This window comes from Buteo buteo, chromosome 4 (genome assembly GCF_964188355.1).
Source record: "Buteo buteo chromosome 4, bButBut1.hap1.1, whole genome shotgun sequence".
In the NCBI taxonomy this organism is placed as follows: Eukaryota; Metazoa; Chordata; class Aves; order Accipitriformes; family Accipitridae; genus Buteo; species Buteo buteo.
In genome coordinates this window covers 65,062,305-65,082,544 of record NC_134174.1, presented here as the reverse complement: position 1 = coordinate 65,082,544, position 20,240 = coordinate 65,062,305, and the positions used below count along the sequence as shown (strand labels likewise).

The following is a 20,240-nucleotide window of genomic DNA, read 5'->3' as shown; positions in this document are numbered from 1 at the left end:
TCGCAAGCTGTAATAACCAGTAAACATTAAAAGAATGTTAAGTTGTATAATGTATTTCCTGATACACCACATTTTCTATAACAGTAGAGATGGCTCATTTCTCTTAGACACATCATCTACAGAGTTTCTTTCCATTGCTAGTATCCCTACGTGTGGTTACTTTTCCAGACTACCTGAACTGGAAAGTAACGCGCAGCTAGTAGGTAATGAGAGGCAGGATCTGGATCCCAGCTTTGATAGGGTTGCACTGAAGGCAAGGCTCAGAGCGATGCATAGGAACTGTCCGTGAGCCTGGCATGCGGGGTAGAGCCGCATTCAGCCGGTGGCACACTGCTGAGGGGACGGTCCAGGAGGTAGGCAGACTGCAGACTTCCCAAGAGGTCAGTCTATATTCTCATTTTCACAGCTGCATATGACTAGAGGTGAATAAATTATGTCTGTAAATAACTGAATTTGCTTCTCTTTGGCCTGCAAGTAAGGCTGTTCTTCAGAAGAGTCCTGTTCTCTGATGCTGTTACAAATTTAATCTAACAAGAGTTGAACTTCAGGCTTCTGATTTAAAAAAAACAAGAGGTGAGGTAGAAGACGCACAAATACAGCCAGCAGCAATTAGCAAAATAATGGGATAACATCTGTGTTCAGTGCATCTTAGCACCAAGTCTTTTCCAGAGGTACATGCTTTCAGAAGGCGTTTTGGCTGTGCAAGGAGAGGACTGGAGGATTGCAATCTTTAATTTTTTTCAGAGCAGTTACTTGTCAGAATTGGTGAGGGTTCCCAAGAAACTTTTCAGATGGCTGGTCTTGGTGGGACTGCGGGTCTTTGAGGTCCTGAAGCAACTGCAGGGAACTGGGTTTGTACTGGCTGCCTGAAGTGTGGAAAACACAGTTTGTGAACCATTTCATGGCTTAAGACAACTGGTATTTCTAAACTGGTTCTTTACCATTTTTAAACAGTTGCTAGCATTTATACATACATATAACTTTCTCTGCTCCTCCCTCTCCCTTTCCCTCTCCCTAGTAGCATTTACATGTCCCGTTATGCTGTTTTCTATACAAGCAGTAAAACAGCATTTCTCTTTCAAGCATTTAATCTATTATCTCATATGATGCTGCATGAAAAATCCTCCTAAGCAGGACATGAGGCATTAGGAACTTCGCTTACAATGATGCAGCAATGGAAACATAGCAAACATGAAGAAAAGAAGGTTTTAAATACTACAAACCTCGGGCCAGGAAAATGCGATATGGTAAAAAAATCAGGACTTGACGTGGCAGGCTGGAAAAGATGTTACAGAAAATCGAGATGACAAAACTCGCAGATTTCAAAGTATGGCTAAATATTCAGTATTAAGCTAGTGGTATTTTAGAACTCATTTTCATTTCCTGTGACATTCTTCGTATTCTCTTGCAACATTTTGTTTTGATAATTTTTATTTTATTTTATCAGAACCAGATCCACAGCTTGGCTAAGTAGCTTCTCTAGTATTTGGCCACAGAATTCAATCTTTGGCTGTTCTGCTAAGTAGCAGCCTGTTCCATCCCGTAGTACAGCCCGTGTTGACAGGGCAGGCAATAAAGCTCATACTTACCCATACAGAAATCCTATCTAACACATTATAAATTATCATAGAATCATAGAAACGTTTAGGTTGGAAAAAACCTTTAAGATCATTGAGTCCAAGCGTCAACCCAACACCACCATGCCCACTAAACCATGTCCTGAAGTGCCTCGTCTACATGTCTTTTGAACACCTATCTTAAATCTTTGAACACTTATACTTGGAAATTCAAACAGTTTTAACATATCAAAAAGCTACAAAGTCATCAGTAACTATATTAGAGAAGAGGCACTGTATAATTTGGATTACTCAACGTGAAATAATGCAAGTATGCATCTATCTTACCTGATTATTTCTTGTGTTATGACTTGGTCTGTTGTTTTGCTTTGGTTGCTCCACATTGTTATCCCTGAAATAAAAAACACATCCATCAGGCAAATCCCTGTTTGGTTTAACTACCTTCAGGGATGCAGTGTTTTTCAAGGGACGAGGCTGTGAGAGACTGAAAGAGTTAACGTCTCAAACATTGTAGTGGGGCAAGTTCTGCTTAAAGATGAACTCTGCGCAGCAAGAAACCAAGGTGAAAAGCAGCTGCTGAGCACCCATCAGCACAGACATCAGCAACAGGCCGGGAGGGTGTGCTGGGGGTACAGCTCCCTGTTCTGATAAGCTGTTCGGATACAAAGATCAAACAATGGTCACATCTGCAGGGAAGGGGAGGTTACTTACCAAACGACCCCCAAGCCCACTGACCCATTTCCTGAAGGTTACACCTAATCAGCCTAATGAGTTCGAGTGCCTACCCGAAGGAGGGGCAAGGATGATAAAAGGGCACGAACTGAAGCACCAGGTGGGCAAGCCCACCAGAACTAGACCCCTCAGCTAACTGGAGCAATGCTGGACCCAGGACCATTGAAATCTTTCTCTTTCCCTTTTTCTCTCTCTGTCTTATTCTCTCTTTCCTTTTCCACAATCCCTACACGTCATCCCTTTAAGATATAAACCTGTTGACCAAGTCTGGGACTAGGAGTGGATCCAGCTGCCCCCAGGCTCCTCTCTGAGAAGTAGTCTAGAAAGCAAGGGGGTCTGCTCTGAATCTCCTGACCCAACAGGATGGTTCTTATTCCCTGAATTGATGTATATGGTTACCCCAGGTTACATGGTTTACTGAGGTAATATCATGCCAGTTCCTGTTGTGAGAGACCCCACCACCTACTGTTAAACGTCCCAAGTTCAGGCTGCTTCTGCCATGAATAAAATGTTCAACTGATCATTTGGTGTGGTTTCACCTTAATTTAGCCCGAGGGAATTATGAATTCAACAGGACTCCCTGGTCTGTCCAGCCCGGGCTGTGACAGAGGCTACAGCTCAGAGATCTGGATTCTGTTTCTGACTCTGCTCCTTTCTGGCCTTGGCAAATAATTTCAATGTGCTATGCCCCTGTGTCCATGCAATACAGTTATCAATAACAATTAGGAAAGTGTGATGTATTTTGGGAAAAAATGCTTGAGAACTGACAACTGGAGTATGTGGATTAAACTACCTAATAGCAGGGTACTGGCTATTAAACTACCTACTAGTACTATTAGCAGGGAAGTCTTTTTATTTTAGGAGGTATGGAGTTCTTTGAATAGATAAAGAATCTACCTGGCTTGCTAAAAAAATCTGGAGCATGCTCTCAAGTGTTGAAATACGCATTTGTAATAAGTACAATACCTGTGTTGTCTTCTACTTTTCCTGCAAAACTTTCTTCTTATTGCATCACGCTTAATTACTGCTAATACAGTAACAATTACTAGTGGCAACACAAGGAGGAAAAAAATAAGCAGACCATCCCGAAGTGATGTATCTAGAGAAAAAGAATTGAAATCATGTAAGATAGTAATCTTGCTTAACCTCATATTAAAGCATTTTTTCTGCTAAAAACACCTTTCTGTTGTAAAAACTACAATCTTCAAATTATTATAGATTAAAACTAGTAACTCTACTGAAATTTGTAAAATGCTATGATCAGAAAAGTACAATTTGGCCTTATGTTATCAAAAGTTCTTTCTGCCTTACTCACCCCATGTTGTATGATATACAAACTTTTTCCTTTTCCATATATTTTTTCAATAATTCTAAAGCAGACATATTCATTTTTCATTTGCTTACAAGTGATCTGCACATCTTCTTTGTCTTCCTAAGCTATTAATAAATACAAAACATTTTCATGGTCTCTCAGTGTGAAGGCCAGCAAAATCTACTCCATTTTCCCTTTGTAGAATTTCATGGCTCTTACACAAGCCAACTGCATGCACCTTCTTAACCCCTCTTGTTGCTGTGAGACCCTTCCCTTACATAAAGGCTGCAGGTTTCATTCTCAAGCTATAGTCTTCCTCTATGACATCCATTTTATCAGAACTCTGTTTTAAATACCTAAGTAAATATCTAAATATCTAACTATTTAAAAAATGTAACATTAATTCTAAGCAACTAATGTATTGCTTTTTCTCTTGGACAAAATAGAGGTCAATTTCTCCCTTGGACCAACTTCCTTGATCTCTGTTTCTTCTTCAAGTCAGTCCATGATTAAGTGTCCCATGCAGTAGAAAAAAAAAAGTTGAAAAGAGGCTGAAAAACCCCCTGGTTTTAGTAGATTATTTTATCAGACACTGGGGGCAGAATGAAGGCCAGTTTCAGTAGCTTACCTATGTGAGCCGGACCACTGTCAACACTGCCGCCGTAGCCTGACTGGTCACAGAACGGAGGTGCCCATCTAGAATTGCAGTGGCAGTTACCATTGTTGTTGCACACCTACAGTAGGTACAACAGGGATTAGTCAAATGAACAACGCCTTTCTGGAAGTGGCCACTTGCATAGTATTGCATAGAATACATGAAGTATTAACTGGGAATAAGCTCTCCCCCTCCATAACATCCCAAAACACTGAGTGATACTGATACCAGAAGTTCATCCTCTATAGAAGTTAACCTTTGTTTTGTTGTTTGCCTGCAATAGAATACAGTACAAAGAACTTCTCAGTTTTACAACCTTTGGACTCCATTTTGATTTTTCATGGAGACATATATAAATCAGGAATCACTAGACTCAAAGGATATTTTCCTTTTACAATTCAACAGCTCAGTAATATTAGAAAATTTCCTAGGGAAATTCAGAAGAAATGTTTTTCAATGTTAGTGCTAAGAGGTTTACAGTATACTGGCAACATGAATTACAGATAAAAAAGCAGACTTAACTTTTAATACTGATCCGAAAAAACCAAAGCCATCTGGATGGTTATTGCTTTTATGCAGTGATTTTGCACCTATCCCTGTCTTCTAGAAACAGGGCATGAAAACACCATCTACTCACCCCATTATCATTACACTTCTGCTTTACATCACAGCTGTAGCCCAAATGACTTGCATCAACACATTGAAAATCTACACAGGCCTGGAAAAAGTAATTAGTGTCTTTCAAACACAAAACTTCAAAAAATACCATCCTTTTATAAATATTCTATATAAATGTATATGTTTACAAGGCAACAGCTTTTACTTAAATGTTAAGAAAAAGGGATGATAGAATATTCAGTACTTCACAATTTTATAGCTGTATTTATCTCAGGTTTTCTTAAGTCTGTGGATGCATTTTGATGGAGTCATTTGAATAACTGATAATGTAGTTAGAACTGATTTGTAGCATCCCAGTTTTTGAAGAGCTAATTAATTGTTTGTACATGTAGATGTCAAAAAGCATATTTTTTATTATATTACAGCATACAAATAAGAGAGCTATGTAATGCTTTTGAAAGTTAAAAACTTTCTAATTTGTGGAATATATTCTGTAATGCTGCTGTGATTCATCTTACCTTCTTTTCTCCACAGGCTGTTCCATCATGAACTTGAGCAGGATCAGGGACATCTGATCCTAAGTCAAAGTCAGAAGACCAGCATAAAACACCAGATGCGTTATTGACAACACTCCAAGCAGGAAGATTTTGAAGACTAACAGATGTGCACTGGAGCTTGCCACACAGACTATGCCTGTATTGAATGAATGACACCCAGAGACAAGGTGAACAGAAAAAAACCAGTATCAGTGCAAATATGCCATCCAGTCAAACTTTTTAGCTTGCATTTCAGGGAAATATTCTTTTAAATCTCATGCTGTAAGAGTTTGTAACAGAATATAGTTTTTACATTGCAGATTTTAGGATTAGTTTTATTTGCTGTTGACTTACTGAACGGGACATTTCTTGTACACTCCACCTCTCATTCCACAGTTTCCAAACCTATCTCCTTTAATATTTGCTTTTTCAAAGCATACATCAGGTGCTTTTCGTGCCCCTGTACAAAAAATAGTGAATCTTAGTAAGCCACTACACTGTCTTAAAAATAGGAGAAAGAAAAAGAAAAATCAGCAATGTCTATTAGGAGACTACAAGTCTTTTTACATTAAATTATAAACATACCTTTTCCATATATAGATTCACATTGTGAGTCAAAACTCTGGCATACTCCATAGTAGCAATATGCCTTCATGTTGTCGCATGGATAACCATTCATGATATAAAAGTCGTCTGGACAGTAGGCATTGCTTCCATTGCAGTATTCAGGTAGATCACAGAAATCCATTTTTGGTCTGCACTCTGCTCCTGCCACTTTAAACTAGAACCAAAGAGGAATGCCACCCTACTTTTATTTTGCAACAGCAGAAGTTCTAACATGAAACAATGACAACTGGGAACCTTCTGTGATTTTAAGGAAGACAAAATAGTTTTTCAGATCAGTATCTAACGAATATCCAAAACTTCCCTCAGTTTCATAAGGGTGTTGCTATAAAGTTTATGAGCTGAGCCTGCAGAGGACTTGGGTAGATCGTGCAAATGCACACACAAGTACAAATTAAAAAGCAGCCAACTATCATAGACTTTGGTGAAGCTTGGTGTTGCATAATGGAGATCACTACTACTGAGTCCCCTGATTGCTCATGCCTCCTACAAGGTATGACACAGAGATGACATTCCATTTCTAAGCTACTGGCCAAGAGTTGTTAGACACAAATTCTCTGCTTACTGTCTCTACTGGTGAATGTAGTTTGATAATGTGAAAATATGTCAAGAGGACTATGATAGTTCTTTTCAAACATTAAAAATTACTCGTAAATAGTATCAATTTAGCTTAGTAAAACATAGCCTACCTTGCAATTTTTGCAGCACAGTCCTTGAGCACATTGTGATCCAGGTGTGAGTTTGCAGGTTGCAGCATCACAGCAAGGGTTAGTACATTCCTGAAGAACAACCATGGACAAGGGGACAAAATGTTTTTACCTCGCTATATAGCTGGGAAGTACATCATCAAACCAAGTGCAGGGACGAACCAAACTTTAAATACACCGTCTCTCTTGCATGTCCTGAGGGTGACAGCCATCTGCTCTAACAGAGACCAGCACATAGTTTTGCTGTATTTTTTTACCAGAAGTCATCAGAAAGATACCTGTTTTGATGTGTTGTGGCACAGGGGTATAGGATAGGTTTACACTTTAAATGGACACTAAGAGAAGCAGAACACTTTGGTTTTTAAATAACACTTCTTATCACCCCTCATCTTATTTTTCCACTACACTAGCAGTTTGATGTAGAGAAATGTTGGTATCTTTTCATGACTTAGAAGAAGGCCTATACGATGGAACCTGAGTTTGCTGGCAGCCTTTTAATTTATTGGTGTCTTTTTTGAGACATCTTTATTTTCTAAAGAATGAGTCAATATATCCCATTATTTGAAGGACATTTTGGCAATGCAAATATGGCTAACAAAAGTAATTTCTCCCACAGGAGAAGTTTAAGGGTTACAATTAAGAAACCTGTAAGTGCTCTATAGAGGGGTAGTCTCTTTTCTGTAACAGAAATACCCATGTTGCTAAAACCAGTACAAAAAAACAGTGGTGTTTCTACATACTCTGCACTGAAATGCTCTTCCTTCTTAGGCATAGGCTCAAAGTTCTGTGAAATCCAGTAGCCCTTAACTGAGTTCATGTCAAAATCAAAGTATGATTTTGGGCTTTTTCTAAAATTTATCCTCATATTGTTTGCAAAAATGTAAATTTAAAAGGAAGACTCCTCAGCTATTAATGCAAATCAGGTATGCCAAAAGGCCAGTGTTATACAACAAATATAATATAATATAATATAATATAATATAATATATACAAGTATCCAGTTGAATTTCATTCATTACCTGTGGTTTGCCACAGTCACATTCTTCATTGTTATCGACCACGTTATTACCACACACAGGTTCTTTGTAAATATTACTTGTTTTGGGTGGATTTCTAAGGCAGTTTCCTCCTCCATTTAGAATAAGGTTCTCAAAATCATCAGCACTGCAGGTGCTGAAATTCCTGGAACCACTGGAAAACATAATATTATTTTTTCATTATAAATATTTTGCTTACAGGAAAAAAAAACAACTCAAGCCCTTAAAATATTGTCAATCTATAACAAATATTGTGTTTCATAATGCTAGGAGATCATGAGATACTTCATTTATACTTTATTTTGCATTAGAGTACAGTACTAGAAGTTAAAAATACTATGTATAACATAAATGCAAGTACTTTCAGAAGCCAAAGAGACAATCAGATTATCCATTCTGTTGTCCTATGTAAAACAGGCCTTAGAAATTCCTTGTCTGTCCTGAGTCTAAAAATGCTTGATTAAAAAATACTTTCTGGAAAAGACAATCACCTTAACTTGGAGTCCCTAAGAACTCAGGAATGCAGCTGCTTGTAGTAGTTTTGTCCAGTGTTCAATTGCCCTGATTTATTAATACAAATGTGGATAGATAAAATAATATGATCTTTTTCTCCTAAGGGGAAGCCAAAGAACAAATGAACTGAAAGAAACATAAGCTGAGAGATTTTGTTTAAATTAACTGTTAAGAGAATTTGTGCAAAGGATGCATGTTTGCACAAACCCAGTGAATATATGTAAAGCATTCTCAGCAGGGTAAAAAAACCAGCAACACACTATCATTAAAAAAAAAATAAATTCAGAAAATCCAAATAAATTTTTAGGAATGCTACAAATAAAGAATGACTCGATTGGAAAACAGATAACTTTTCAAATAAATTAAAATTATGTCAAGTCCTAAGTCAGTGAATTCACCTCTATGATTAAAATTTTCAAACAACTCCCCGTTCCAAGATTCATGGGAGTTTCACAGGTTATAAGGCATAGTTACTGCAGATAGATAACAATTATTAAAATAAAATAACTGGAAATCTTACTTATCTGTGCTGTGCATAATATAGGATGCAGGACATCTTTTATCATCATGTTTCATTCCGAGATTATGCCCCAATTCATGTGCAACTACTGTAGCATGACGTAACACATTGTTATGATTCAACTAATAGAGAGAATCAGTGTTAAATAAAAATTGTGAAACTAAAGAAAATATTGTGTTTCTACCTACTAATTTATTCAAGCCGCAGAGCTCTCAGAGGCTATGAAGACAGAATACTAAGCTGTATTGCAAAGCAAAAGCAGCAAGAACAGACAGTTTGTCACTGTTTATTTTCAGGTAGGGCCAGATTCTGCTACTCTTTCTATTCCTTCCATTAAGATCATATTCTGAATAATGACAGTTGGCAGTTGGACTAGATGATCATTGTAGGTCCCTTCCAACTGGAATTATTCTATTCTATTCTGCTCTATTCTAACACAGTTTATCAGTCATGACACTGATTTCAATGGAGTCTTCAATGACAAATGTACTATTAAAGAACAGACTCTGCTTTTGAGATTGCCCACAATGTTGTGGCATCCATATAGTAAGGACAGGAACCTCTGGACATACAGGTTCTTCCCCAGGGGTGAAGGAGAAGAAAATAGTTTCTTACTAATTTTGCCATATTTAATTTTTTTGCCTGTTTACAGCCTTATTGTGGGGAATTCCAGACACTGGAGAATATAGTGCTTTATGTTCACTTTCTATCCATGTAAAAAGTAAAAAAATACACATTATTTTGTAGCTGTATTCCCATCTTCAAAACACTGTGGTTATGAACTTTAATGGTATAAGGGTGCACTTTTCTTATGCAACCTTGAGTTAGATGAATTAGAGAAGGTGATAAAAAAATATTTCAGGACTAAATCAGCCAAGTGGACTGGAATGTGATGAAAAGAGAAGAGAGAAATTAGAGAAATTTGGAAATACTTAAAAAAAAAAAAAGTATAAAATATGCACAAGTCTTCACATAAGAAATCCCATGAAAGAAACCATACATCTCCAAGCCTAGTCTCCAAGACCAGGGTGACTTGACCAAATAGGTCAGCAGAGTGCACATTATTTATTAGGATTTTCCAAAGGTATCTCTGGGGAAGCAATGTCTAACAATAGGAGTATCTACAACTCTGGATTTTGTAAATGCACAGGGGAAAGCCTTCAATTGTTCAGGTACCTCTTTGTCCCACTAGCAGCGTATCTATGATAGTTTAGCAGCTCCTGTGCAAATTTCTTCCATTAACCACAACATTATGTACTTACAGTGCTGATTGACCCTCCCTGGACTTGTGAGCAGACAGTACCTACAAAAGCCATTCCAATGGATCCATCATAAGAGCCTCTCCCTCTGCAACAAAGCAGTTTGAAGGTGTTGTTGAAAGAGGGGCTGAAAGTTCACGATTTCTACTAAAAGACACTGATGAGTTTGAAACAAATATTGCAAGACAAAATTTGGTCTTCTTGAAGTCAATAAGAAATTTATTACCATATCAGGGTTTCACTGTAATTAATAATGAATATCTGAATAACAGAGCTTGAAAATAATGGTCAATCACCTAAGTTTGCTGTGTCAGTGCCTCTGAGTTCACAGAATCACAGAATGGTTGAGATTGGAAGTGACCTCTGGAGGTCATCTGGTCCAACCCCTCTGCTCAAGCAGAGCCACCTAGAGTTGATTAACTATAAAGAATTCATTGTAGTTTGTCATTTTGTCAGGTTAAAACAGTTTGGAAGTTGAGTGAATTTTACTCCAGTTATATTTTCATTCATAGACAAACCCCAAATCATATACATTAACAACACTGGCAGCATGGCTAGTTTTTCCACTGAATGAAAACTTACATTATGAGATGGCTAACATCATTTCGTGATCGTTTAAGAAGATCTTTCTGTCTCCAAGAAACAAATCTACTCAGTACATCTCCAGCTGAACCATCCATTACAGATATGTGGTTTGTGTCTGTCCAGATCTCTAATCCAACCAAAACAATCTGGATGTTTAATGCCCTATACATCTGAAAAAAACATATTGATAATTACTGTCCATCAGTCTGTTTCAACTGAATTATAAAAGATTACATCACTAGTACTGAGTAAACAATAAGCTGAACATACTGAGACATAACTTTAGTTGCTTTGAAACTAAATATAAAATATTTGTCTTTATAAACTAAAATATAAAATATTTATAAATTATAAACTAAATAAATATATTTATAATATAAAACTAAATAAGGAAAGAATATATGAATGAAGACAATCTATTTCCCGAAGGCACCTAAACACATCTTTCAGTTGGAGAAGTTGGAAAGACCATGTTCATTCATTTCCTTAGCTAATTGTCTTGAGGAGAAAATGGGAACAGATGATCAGAGAGCTTATGGAATTGTTCAGAGCGCTGACAGTTCGCTTAATAAAAAACCACAAACATGTGAAATACTCTTCCTAGAAATGTAAAACGTACTGGAGACCTCATGTTCCTGGAGCACTCAAAGTCTGGGAGCACACAGAAATGGTTTAAAAAAATCTTGCATTTCCCACCCTGCTTGCACCAATGAAAGACTTGTGCATAGGTTCATGCTGTGCCTTAAATGTGTTACAAATTTTTGTATAACTTCCAAATACAGTTTCAGAACTGCATTAGCCATTCTTTTGAAAACTATGATAAAGTAGAAACTACTGAACCTAGGCAACTTATCAGACCTACCCCATCAACATAATTAATCAGCTCAACTGTTTCCTTTTGCACTGCAGCAGGATCAGATTTCTTCAGCAAAAACTGTAAAATACCATATGAAAATGTCAGAGAAAAAATTCAATGAAGTAATAAAATGTATTTAGCATTGGATGGTATCATTACCCTGTTGTTATCCACAACCATAAATAATTCCACATAGCTTTTCTGTGGCAGGACAGCTCGCCGCTTCTGCAAATTAGAAAGCACATTAAGTTAACATAATAATTAATGACTGCAAGGTTTTTTACTTATCTTTCTCATGTTTTTCATTTCTTGTGTTTATAAAGCAATGATGCATTTTTTAACGTGGTCTCAAAAGTCAATTTGTCTTAGATTTCCAAAAAAATATCTGTATGTCAGTAATTCACATCTGGTCAGACACTGGGATGCATGAGCTGAAAGGCAGCTTTGTGCCTTTCATGTCATACCCATGACTGTCTTGGGCAGTACTCTGCTCTTCTGCTAAAGGATTGCTTCAAGCTATGTTAAATTTCCATTGTGCTGTTCTTCTGTTTCAGGATTTCCTTAGCAGTACTGCCACCAGTTTGGGGTCCATGAAAACAAAGGCAATACAGAAGTGGTCTGCCAGGCCAAACCCACCTGGAATGACACCATGCCAAAGCAAGAGCTCTGGAGACCCTTGGCTGCTGGAACAGGCTGAGGAGAAGGCTTGGACTCAAGAGAGAAACAGAAAGGTATTTACCCTCAAAAGCTTTTCCCTGCTAGAGGTATGGTTTGCTAAAAATGGGTATTTCACCAACTGCTTCACAAACATCTTCTCGTGATGAAGGCTGCCATTCAGCACACCACATCGGAAGGGGATATCCTGCATATCTTCTAACGGGTAAAACACGTGTTCAGATGTGCTGGATGTGTTGAGCGGCTCTATTCCATACCATTTGCCACCAATGTAGAGAATTCCTCTAATAATCATAAAAGAATGAAAAATTATTCCACAATTTTCCCCTCATGGTTATGACTAAGTGAGTGAATGACAGCTGGATACTTAAAAACTAGAACTGTTCATACCATTATGTTGAAATAAATTATTATGTTAAACTATCTTAATGTAGGGGGTAAGTTCAAATACCTAACAGGATCTCAAAAGACAAAACAGAACTTACTTGAAGTACTTGATCGTACACAAGTGTGGGCTCCTTGAATCAGTTAGCAGGAAAGCCAAACTGTTACTAAATGAGTCTGGATAGTGGGTACAGAGCTGATGCAAAGGGTCTCTCTTAGTCCTTATCTCTACTCTCACTCCTAGCCCCATGCAGCTAAAGTAATCTAGCATTTTAGCAAAAGATACCTACTAAGACAGAAAGAGAAGTTAAAAGCAATCACCAGGGTGTTTATGAGGGCAACAGCAGTATTGCACTGCTGAGTACAGCTAAGTAGAAAGGTTTTGCATTTGTCCATGGCTCAGAAACACCTACCACATGCCCATTTGCTGTACCAGAATCTTTCAGAAGCTATTATCTTGTTCTCCAGAATCTCAAAACTATATTTAGAACAGGAAGTCTCTAGTTAATACCTTGTGAAAGAAGATCCTCAAAAATGTGAGTAAAAGGTAACCAAAGGATTTGAGTCTGCATAAGTTTGCAGACAGCCAAAATGAAATATCTGTTCTGCTTAGGGAGATCCAGCATTACCTGAAATACCAGTATGTTGATGATTTTATTCTTCATTTAAAGGAATGCCAGGAAATGTCATTATTTGTTGTGAGTGGCATCTCACTGTGATGCTATACATGAAAGATATCTGGGTGAACTTTATCCTATTTGCCTCTTTATGCTCGTCAAAAAAACATCAAACTGAACAACGCTACTACAACCAACAAGTGTATCCAAAGTCCAGCTAAAGAGCCAAGCTCAGTGAACACAGGGAAGCATGGGTACACTCTAAGCACATTCTGAATATCTGCACAATTTGTTGTGCATAGCATCTCATTTTGCCAACTCACATGGACTGATTCCACAGGGAGAAACCCCCATCTTTTACGCATTAATCTGGCCCATTTATGTTTCTCAAATAAATGTAATTTTCTTGTATTTGAAACACAAAAAATTGTTTCAAATTTGGTCAAAACTTTTTTCCACAGAAACAGTTTTTCTTTTGAAACCTGCCCATTCATAAGACAGAATTGTTTGCAGGAGTGTGTTAAGTTTAGCAAAAGCTTCATCAGCATTTCTTCTAGAGAGGTACCGCTGGTCAAAAGATTCACATCAAGTAATAGAGGCCTCAGTTCATGCCTGTGTTCTGCCTATATTTGGATTATGCTCTCTCTCATGTTATCTTTTTCTGTGAAGGAATTTTGGCAAAGGGGAAAAAAGTGGTAGTTGAGGGAAGATATAAAACCTCTAAAGAGTTTCAGCTTCATCAATAGGCGAAATATAAAAAAAATTTGCAAGATAGGATGGTGTTTTCTCTCCAGGTGTATGTTGAATAGCAACTGCTTTTTTTGTACTGCACAATGAATTACCGTGAAGTAAAAAGCAAGAGGTAATACCTAAGGCCATCGCATGTGCTAAGAGCAAGCATCGAGTCAGCAATCCCTTCAATACTGCCATGATAATAACAGTGTGTCTGAAATGCAACAAAACCACATAATTAATGACAAAATAAGGTTGTTGCCTTCAAATGCAAACTTACTTTCTAACCAGCCTTTTTATTTGCATGACTTTAAGGCTGGCTGTTACAAATTTACAGAGTTCCCTATTCTAAAAGTAATCCCAGCCTTCTTGGAGTAAAATATTACTTGACATGAGTACCTACAATAGCATTTGGTCCCTTGGTTCTAGGAAACAACCAGCTTTTTAGTTTAACCCATCACCATCCTTTAAAAAAATCTTTTCATCTATATTGCTCATCCTGTTCTTAAAAAGACTTCTCTCAAAGGCTGATCTGAGAAGATCTCCCATGCAGTTTCCCATAAGACTTAATTGCTCCCAATTAAGTCTCACTGAGCTTACATGCAGTTTAAAGTTGAAATTAAATTCAAAAGTATTTGTAAGGCTTTTTTGATACAGGACCTAAAAACTATAGAGCTTTGATGCTGCAATTGTACCTTTAATTGCATACTATGCAAAGGTGACCTAATCAGGTAGCTCAAATTCAGTCTTGGCATAATCTCCTGGCATCTCCTTTCACACCTTGGAAAACAGTGACGCTGTATCACTGTAAACAGCCCACTCCCTCAAAAGACATAGGACCTTATGTTTTGTATCAGTGGTAACTGTTAAACAGAAATGCTACAATTGTGAAAACTCACAAAAGCCTCTTTCCCAGCAAATATATTTTTCTTCTGTAGATACTTTATGTGCATCACTTGCATTTTCCCTTCCATTGCCAAAAATGTAACCAATTTTCACTGTCCTATTATAGACATACGAAAACACCCAGAATTAATGGTTGTGCATTCGCTTTTGCTTTGAAAATACATTTAGATGCATACACACCCCTGTTATCATCCTTAGTTCTATCAAATTCTTAATATGGCCTTCAATCCATAAAGCTTGGCTTCCATGGTTTGAGGAAACTCTGACACAAAAGGGTAATTTTATTATATACGATACCTTGTTTTTTGATTGTGTTGCCTCCAGTTCCCCATTTTTCCCATATGTATATAGCATAAAGTCTTCGCTAACAAGCTTTCTGGAAACAAAAATAAACTACTGCTCTTTTAACAGTCTAGAAAGCAAGAAATAAGTCAAGAATCCTAGTAAGTTCTACATTCTGTTAGCAGCACACTCATGCTAAATTACTATTAAAATCCGTGGACACGGAACAAAATACCTTAGAATTAGCTGTATTATTTGGAAAATAAGTTATTTTGAAATATTTTAACTAAAATTTCCATAGAGTAGGATCTGAGCAGACTATGTTGCATCGGGGCCTAGACTATTACAGGCTCAGGAATGAGGAACAACAGTAACAGACAAATTTCTTCTAATAGAACATGGCTAACAACCCTCCCCCTGCTAATAAAAAGCTAATGCTGAACTGAATTCTAATTTTTTGTAAGGATTTTCTGAAAAGTCTTGTGCTGCTAATAAAAAAACTAATCAAAATAAATTGCTTCACAACTAGAAAAAATATTATTCCCTTCTATTTGCAAGCTAGTACCATAACAGAGATGCTATTTAACAGTCATTTTGTAATTACTACTATCTGCCATGTAAGTGGTTTCTTCTGAATTTTTTCAGCATATAAATACTTGTCTATATGCAACTAACTCCCAAGATGGTATGATTCCTTAGAACACTCTAGCACATACTTATTTTTCTTCAGTTTTAGGAGATATGTTCCATTTCTGGTTTTAACTGAGTAAGAAAGATTGTCATCTGAATGCTCCTGAAAACAGAACAAAAGATGTTACTTAATTAGGTGATTTTCTACTTGGTTGTGTCAGTTCCATGTTTTGTTTGAGAAGAGAGGTCCAACTACTATGTATGTTTTGAGTATCTACCAAAACACAGATTCCTAACCCTCATGCCTTCTAGATTTCCAAGTCTCAGCAGCATGCTCTACATTCTTTCCTATGGAAAGTTTAAATGCTATTAATCTATAAATTTTCATGTAGAAGACAGAAGAGCACAGCCCCTGTATGCACTCTGCCCAACCACTACATCATGTTTGGTGACACTCCTTATGTAAATCATTGGCAACCGGACGAATGACGACTCTGTGGGACGATTTCTACAAAGTGAGCATCAGCTCTTTAGGTGCTACGTGGTTTAAATCCTCTGGTTATCCAAAGACCAGGTACAACGAGCAAAAGAACATATAGAGCATGGATGTTAGTTCAAGTTTGAGTTCAGCATCTAATCTGACTCAGAGGAAATGGAAATATTCTTCATGTTACTTTTCACTTCTGTCTTACAAGGCTGTTAACAGGACTGGAAGTTTGAAAGGTGCTAACTTAGAGTGCAATCACAGACCTTTGCGGGAACAAATTTACTCAAAGCTAGTTGAAAACACTAAGAATCTGAAGAGATAGTGTGGGGTGCAATTCTTCACAAAAATAATCTATATATATACCATAGACTCTGTGCATTTATGTGTGTATAATATAGGACAGTATTGTAAAAAACAGCAACATCAGAAGAAAAAAACAGATAGAATAACAAACCTCATGAAAAAATGGGTGATGTTTCTCTCTGCCCATCAGAGTTTGAGGAATAATTATTTCTAATGTAGAAAGTCTGGATGTCTGTTCAGAAGATACACCTAAAAAAAAGTTTGAAATTTCTAAAGAATCAGAAAGGATAAGTAAGACATTATGTTGGCATCTGCACAGTGGTGATTGCCGAAAGACCATTCTGATCTGTCCATAAATGGAGAAAGACCTGATTGCCCATGCTCAGTTTGGTCTATTCTGTCTCTGCTAGAGCTCTTGGATTATGCTGGGAAAATTGCAGAAATCAACATTTTCATTCATGGCTAAGTTACTCTGCATTTCTGAGTGTTTAAACCAAATATACGTGGCCTCATTCTCTGCAGAAATGCTGTTTTGACTGTACTCAAGGTTAATGACTACATCACCCCAAACACAACTGATGTAACATACTACAAACTGCAAATTCGAGCAAAAGGGGTATCCAAAACTGACTGGCAATCTTGGCTTTAACTCTCGGTCTTAGTTACTTACATTATAAACTGGGATAATAGCTCAAATTTTTCTCATTCCTTCATTAGGCAATATCAAACCAAATTAATTATTGTTTGAAAAAAAAATCCCTCAACCAATATGACAGCAACATAATAGAGAATCCCAAGAACAAGAAAAATTTTTTTTAAGAATCCTTTCCTGTATTCAGTGCGTACTTTGATAGTGATGAAGAAATAGTTTAGGAATGGTCAAACTGGTTTTAAAAAAGTAACTTCAGATTAAAGCTGGGGTTTTCTGGAGCACACAAAGAAAAACTATCAAATGATTTAAACACAATCTTAATTCTCACATATTCTGGATTATTAACTTTGTAACTTTGTCGATAATTTTTGAAACAGTTTTTCTTCTTTTAACCTGATGTACCACAGAAAATTTACGCAGCTACCTTCTCTGCCCACCCACCTGTCCCCTCACAGTAATTTTTGAAGTAGCTGGCCAGTTAAAATCAACTGTGCAAGAGATGGTAACATCTCAAACGGAATTAAGGTCCTTCAAGCTTTGTGAAATCACCTCATTGGTGCCAGGAAGACTGTGCTGATCTGTAAATCTACAGCAAGGGTCTCTAGGAGTGACTGATGGACCTATAGTACAGTTATTTTGAATGGTGGATCCAACTTTGCCAGGATGTTTCAGAACTTTGCTAGGCAGAGAATTGGAGAATATTGTATCTCCAGAAGAATAAATTCAGTCCTTAAATACTGTGGGGAATGTTTTTACTGTTACAGAGCCATTTGCTGTGGGCTCGCCTTCTAGCTACTGTTAGGTCCTGCACTTGCTCATCTTCTCCCTTTTGCTTGTGTCTCTACTTCCTCCTGTCCTTTCCTTGATTAAATTAACTCCCCCTTTAGCCCTCTCCTTCCATTTAAATCCCTTTACTCATATTCCTTTCTCCATTGCCCTGAATGAGGATTACTTACAGTTGTCCTCTGGATATAATTCTGCCACCTGCTGCGTGTATAATCTTGGCTCACCAGGCTTGCCTCCTGCCATTGCCTAACGCTGCATTTTGTTCATTCCAGCAACAGGTAAACCTTTGCAAAAGGTCTGTAGCCTTTTACATTATATCAGAACCATCTCCAGAACATCATGCTAATGCAGGAAGCTAAAGATAAGAAGTCTGCTGAGTATCTGGTTTCAAGTAAGCAGTTTTGTAAGGACAAAAACAACCACCAGTGACTTTTTAAAAAATTGTGTGAACTTGAATTCATCTTCCTCTTTCTTGTCTGCTCCTCAGTCTGGTTTGAGTGTTGACTCTGATCAACAGAGACTCAACCATTGCTTTTAAACAGGTTACAGAATCAACAATAACACGGGTTTTAACAATGAAAGTGGTTTCTTCCTTCTTAAATTGTTCTTTCATAAAGAAACAAAGAGATTTCTTCTCATTTATAGTAGCACAAGGTCACCCTCAGCCTCCCACGTGTCTGTGAAAGGACTTCATAATTGCAAAGAAGACACAGAATCACCCATCCAAAGCAAGGAGGAGGATTCTTCAGTGTAATGACGATCTCTACCTGTTAGATAACATCAGGATTTTTAAAAGCTAGTTGCAGGTAGCATATGTTTACCATTAAAGACTGCCACTGCAATCAAAATGTAGGAGTTGCTATTAGCAAACAGGTTTGCAAAAAAATACCAGCACTCAATATTTACTTCTGACTTTGCTCTTAATCTTCAGTAATTTTATTATCTAAATTACAAAATCCATTCTGTTTCATGAGTTAAGTGTATGTTGAACTAACAGTGGAAATGCAGTTCTAACAATTTAAATTTTGACACCTGAAAGCAGGAAACCATCTTTAATGCAAGTCATAAAAATATCACTTTCTAAGAAATATTTCAGGTGTTAAATCTAAACTTAAAATCTGAAGCCAAATCATAAATGGAAATGAGCTAATGAAGAACTAAAACAAAACTGTAGGAATTTCCTTCACATTACCAAAGATCAAAATCTTTTTCTCCAGTCTTTACTGTCGATGAGAGTGACAGTAACTGCAGTTGTCACAACCAGTGTCCGGTAAAGATGATGTATTTACATACCTACTACATCCTGGAGAAAAAAAAAAACCAACCACAAATAGCTCAGCTATAAAAAGCTTCAATCTGTAATCTTTTCCGGACACCTTTTTGTTGAACAAGATTTTGTCAATTGGCAGGTCAGCTAAAGCCTAATACCTGGGGAGACCAGTGACTCGATTTGAAAGGAGTGCATCATTACAATCAGGACCAGAGAGTACAAGAAGACTTGGAGAAATTTTCTCAATACATAACAAAAACTGAAAGCTTACCTTTTATCCAAGAGGGTTTTCCAGTTAAAGTTAGTCCAAAAGTGAACAAAAATAGGCTGTGTTTTAACATGACTAGATTTCCTGGAGAAACTACTACAGTATCCGAGCAGACACCTGTACCTGGCTCTTAGCTGCTCTACACAGGCGAACTAGAAGAACGAGAACCGTCTGCTCTGAAGGTAAACAACAGAAAAAGCACTCCAATACTACATCTGTGCTAAGGAAACGGGAAGTAAAATTTAATCCATTAGGCTTGCAAAAAAACTGGTTAGACAGCTTAACGCAAATAAAAAGCAGCACATTCTTAAGTGCTGATTGGAGAAAGAGCACCAACCCATGCCAGGATCAAACTGGTTTATTTTAAAGGATTTTGATACCATGGTGAGATCATAAGAGATTAGAAACATAAAATATTGCTACCAGTGGATACAATGTTTAGGATGTTTATACTGGCTATCGTCAGCTCAGTAAAAAACTCTAGTATAAAACAATCTACTCTTTGAAATTTCAGCTTGTTGTTTTCCATTTTTTTCATCTTTAAAAATATAAAAAATACAATGCATACAAACACATGGAAGCCCCACGAACACATGGAAATCCCCAAAACAGGGATTTTACCCCATCCATTCTATATTAATTATCCTCACCAAAAGTCTGCAATTTTGTGCAGCTCATTGTTCTTCCAGCATCCGAGCAACCTCCTGAGGCATCATG

The 20,240-nt window shown here is 37.2% G+C and overlaps 1 protein-coding gene across 1 annotated transcript; it reads right to left on the bottom strand.

Annotated features, from left to right (window-relative positions):
• Positions 1–232: 232 nt before the first annotated feature.
• LOC142030413 (disintegrin and metalloproteinase domain-containing protein 9-like) lies at positions 233–19,678 on the bottom strand. Its single transcript, XM_075026559.1, has 22 exons — positions 19,527–19,678; positions 16,699–16,796; positions 15,844–15,920; positions 15,143–15,221; positions 14,077–14,153; positions 12,271–12,490; positions 11,691–11,756; positions 11,538–11,609; positions 10,673–10,845; positions 10,094–10,178; positions 8,832–8,953; positions 7,781–7,952; positions 6,744–6,833; positions 6,016–6,211; positions 5,785–5,890; positions 5,413–5,587; positions 4,914–4,994; positions 4,250–4,355; positions 3,276–3,408; positions 1,905–1,968; positions 1,224–1,276; positions 233–866 (listed from the first exon to the last, which is right to left on the bottom strand). Exons 1-22 carry the CDS (start codon positions 19,594–19,596, stop codon positions 788–790), a joined length of 2,394 nt encoding a protein of 797 aa, XP_074882660.1. The 5' UTR covers positions 19,597–19,678; the 3' UTR covers positions 233–787.
• Positions 19,679–20,240: the final 562 nt, after the last annotated feature.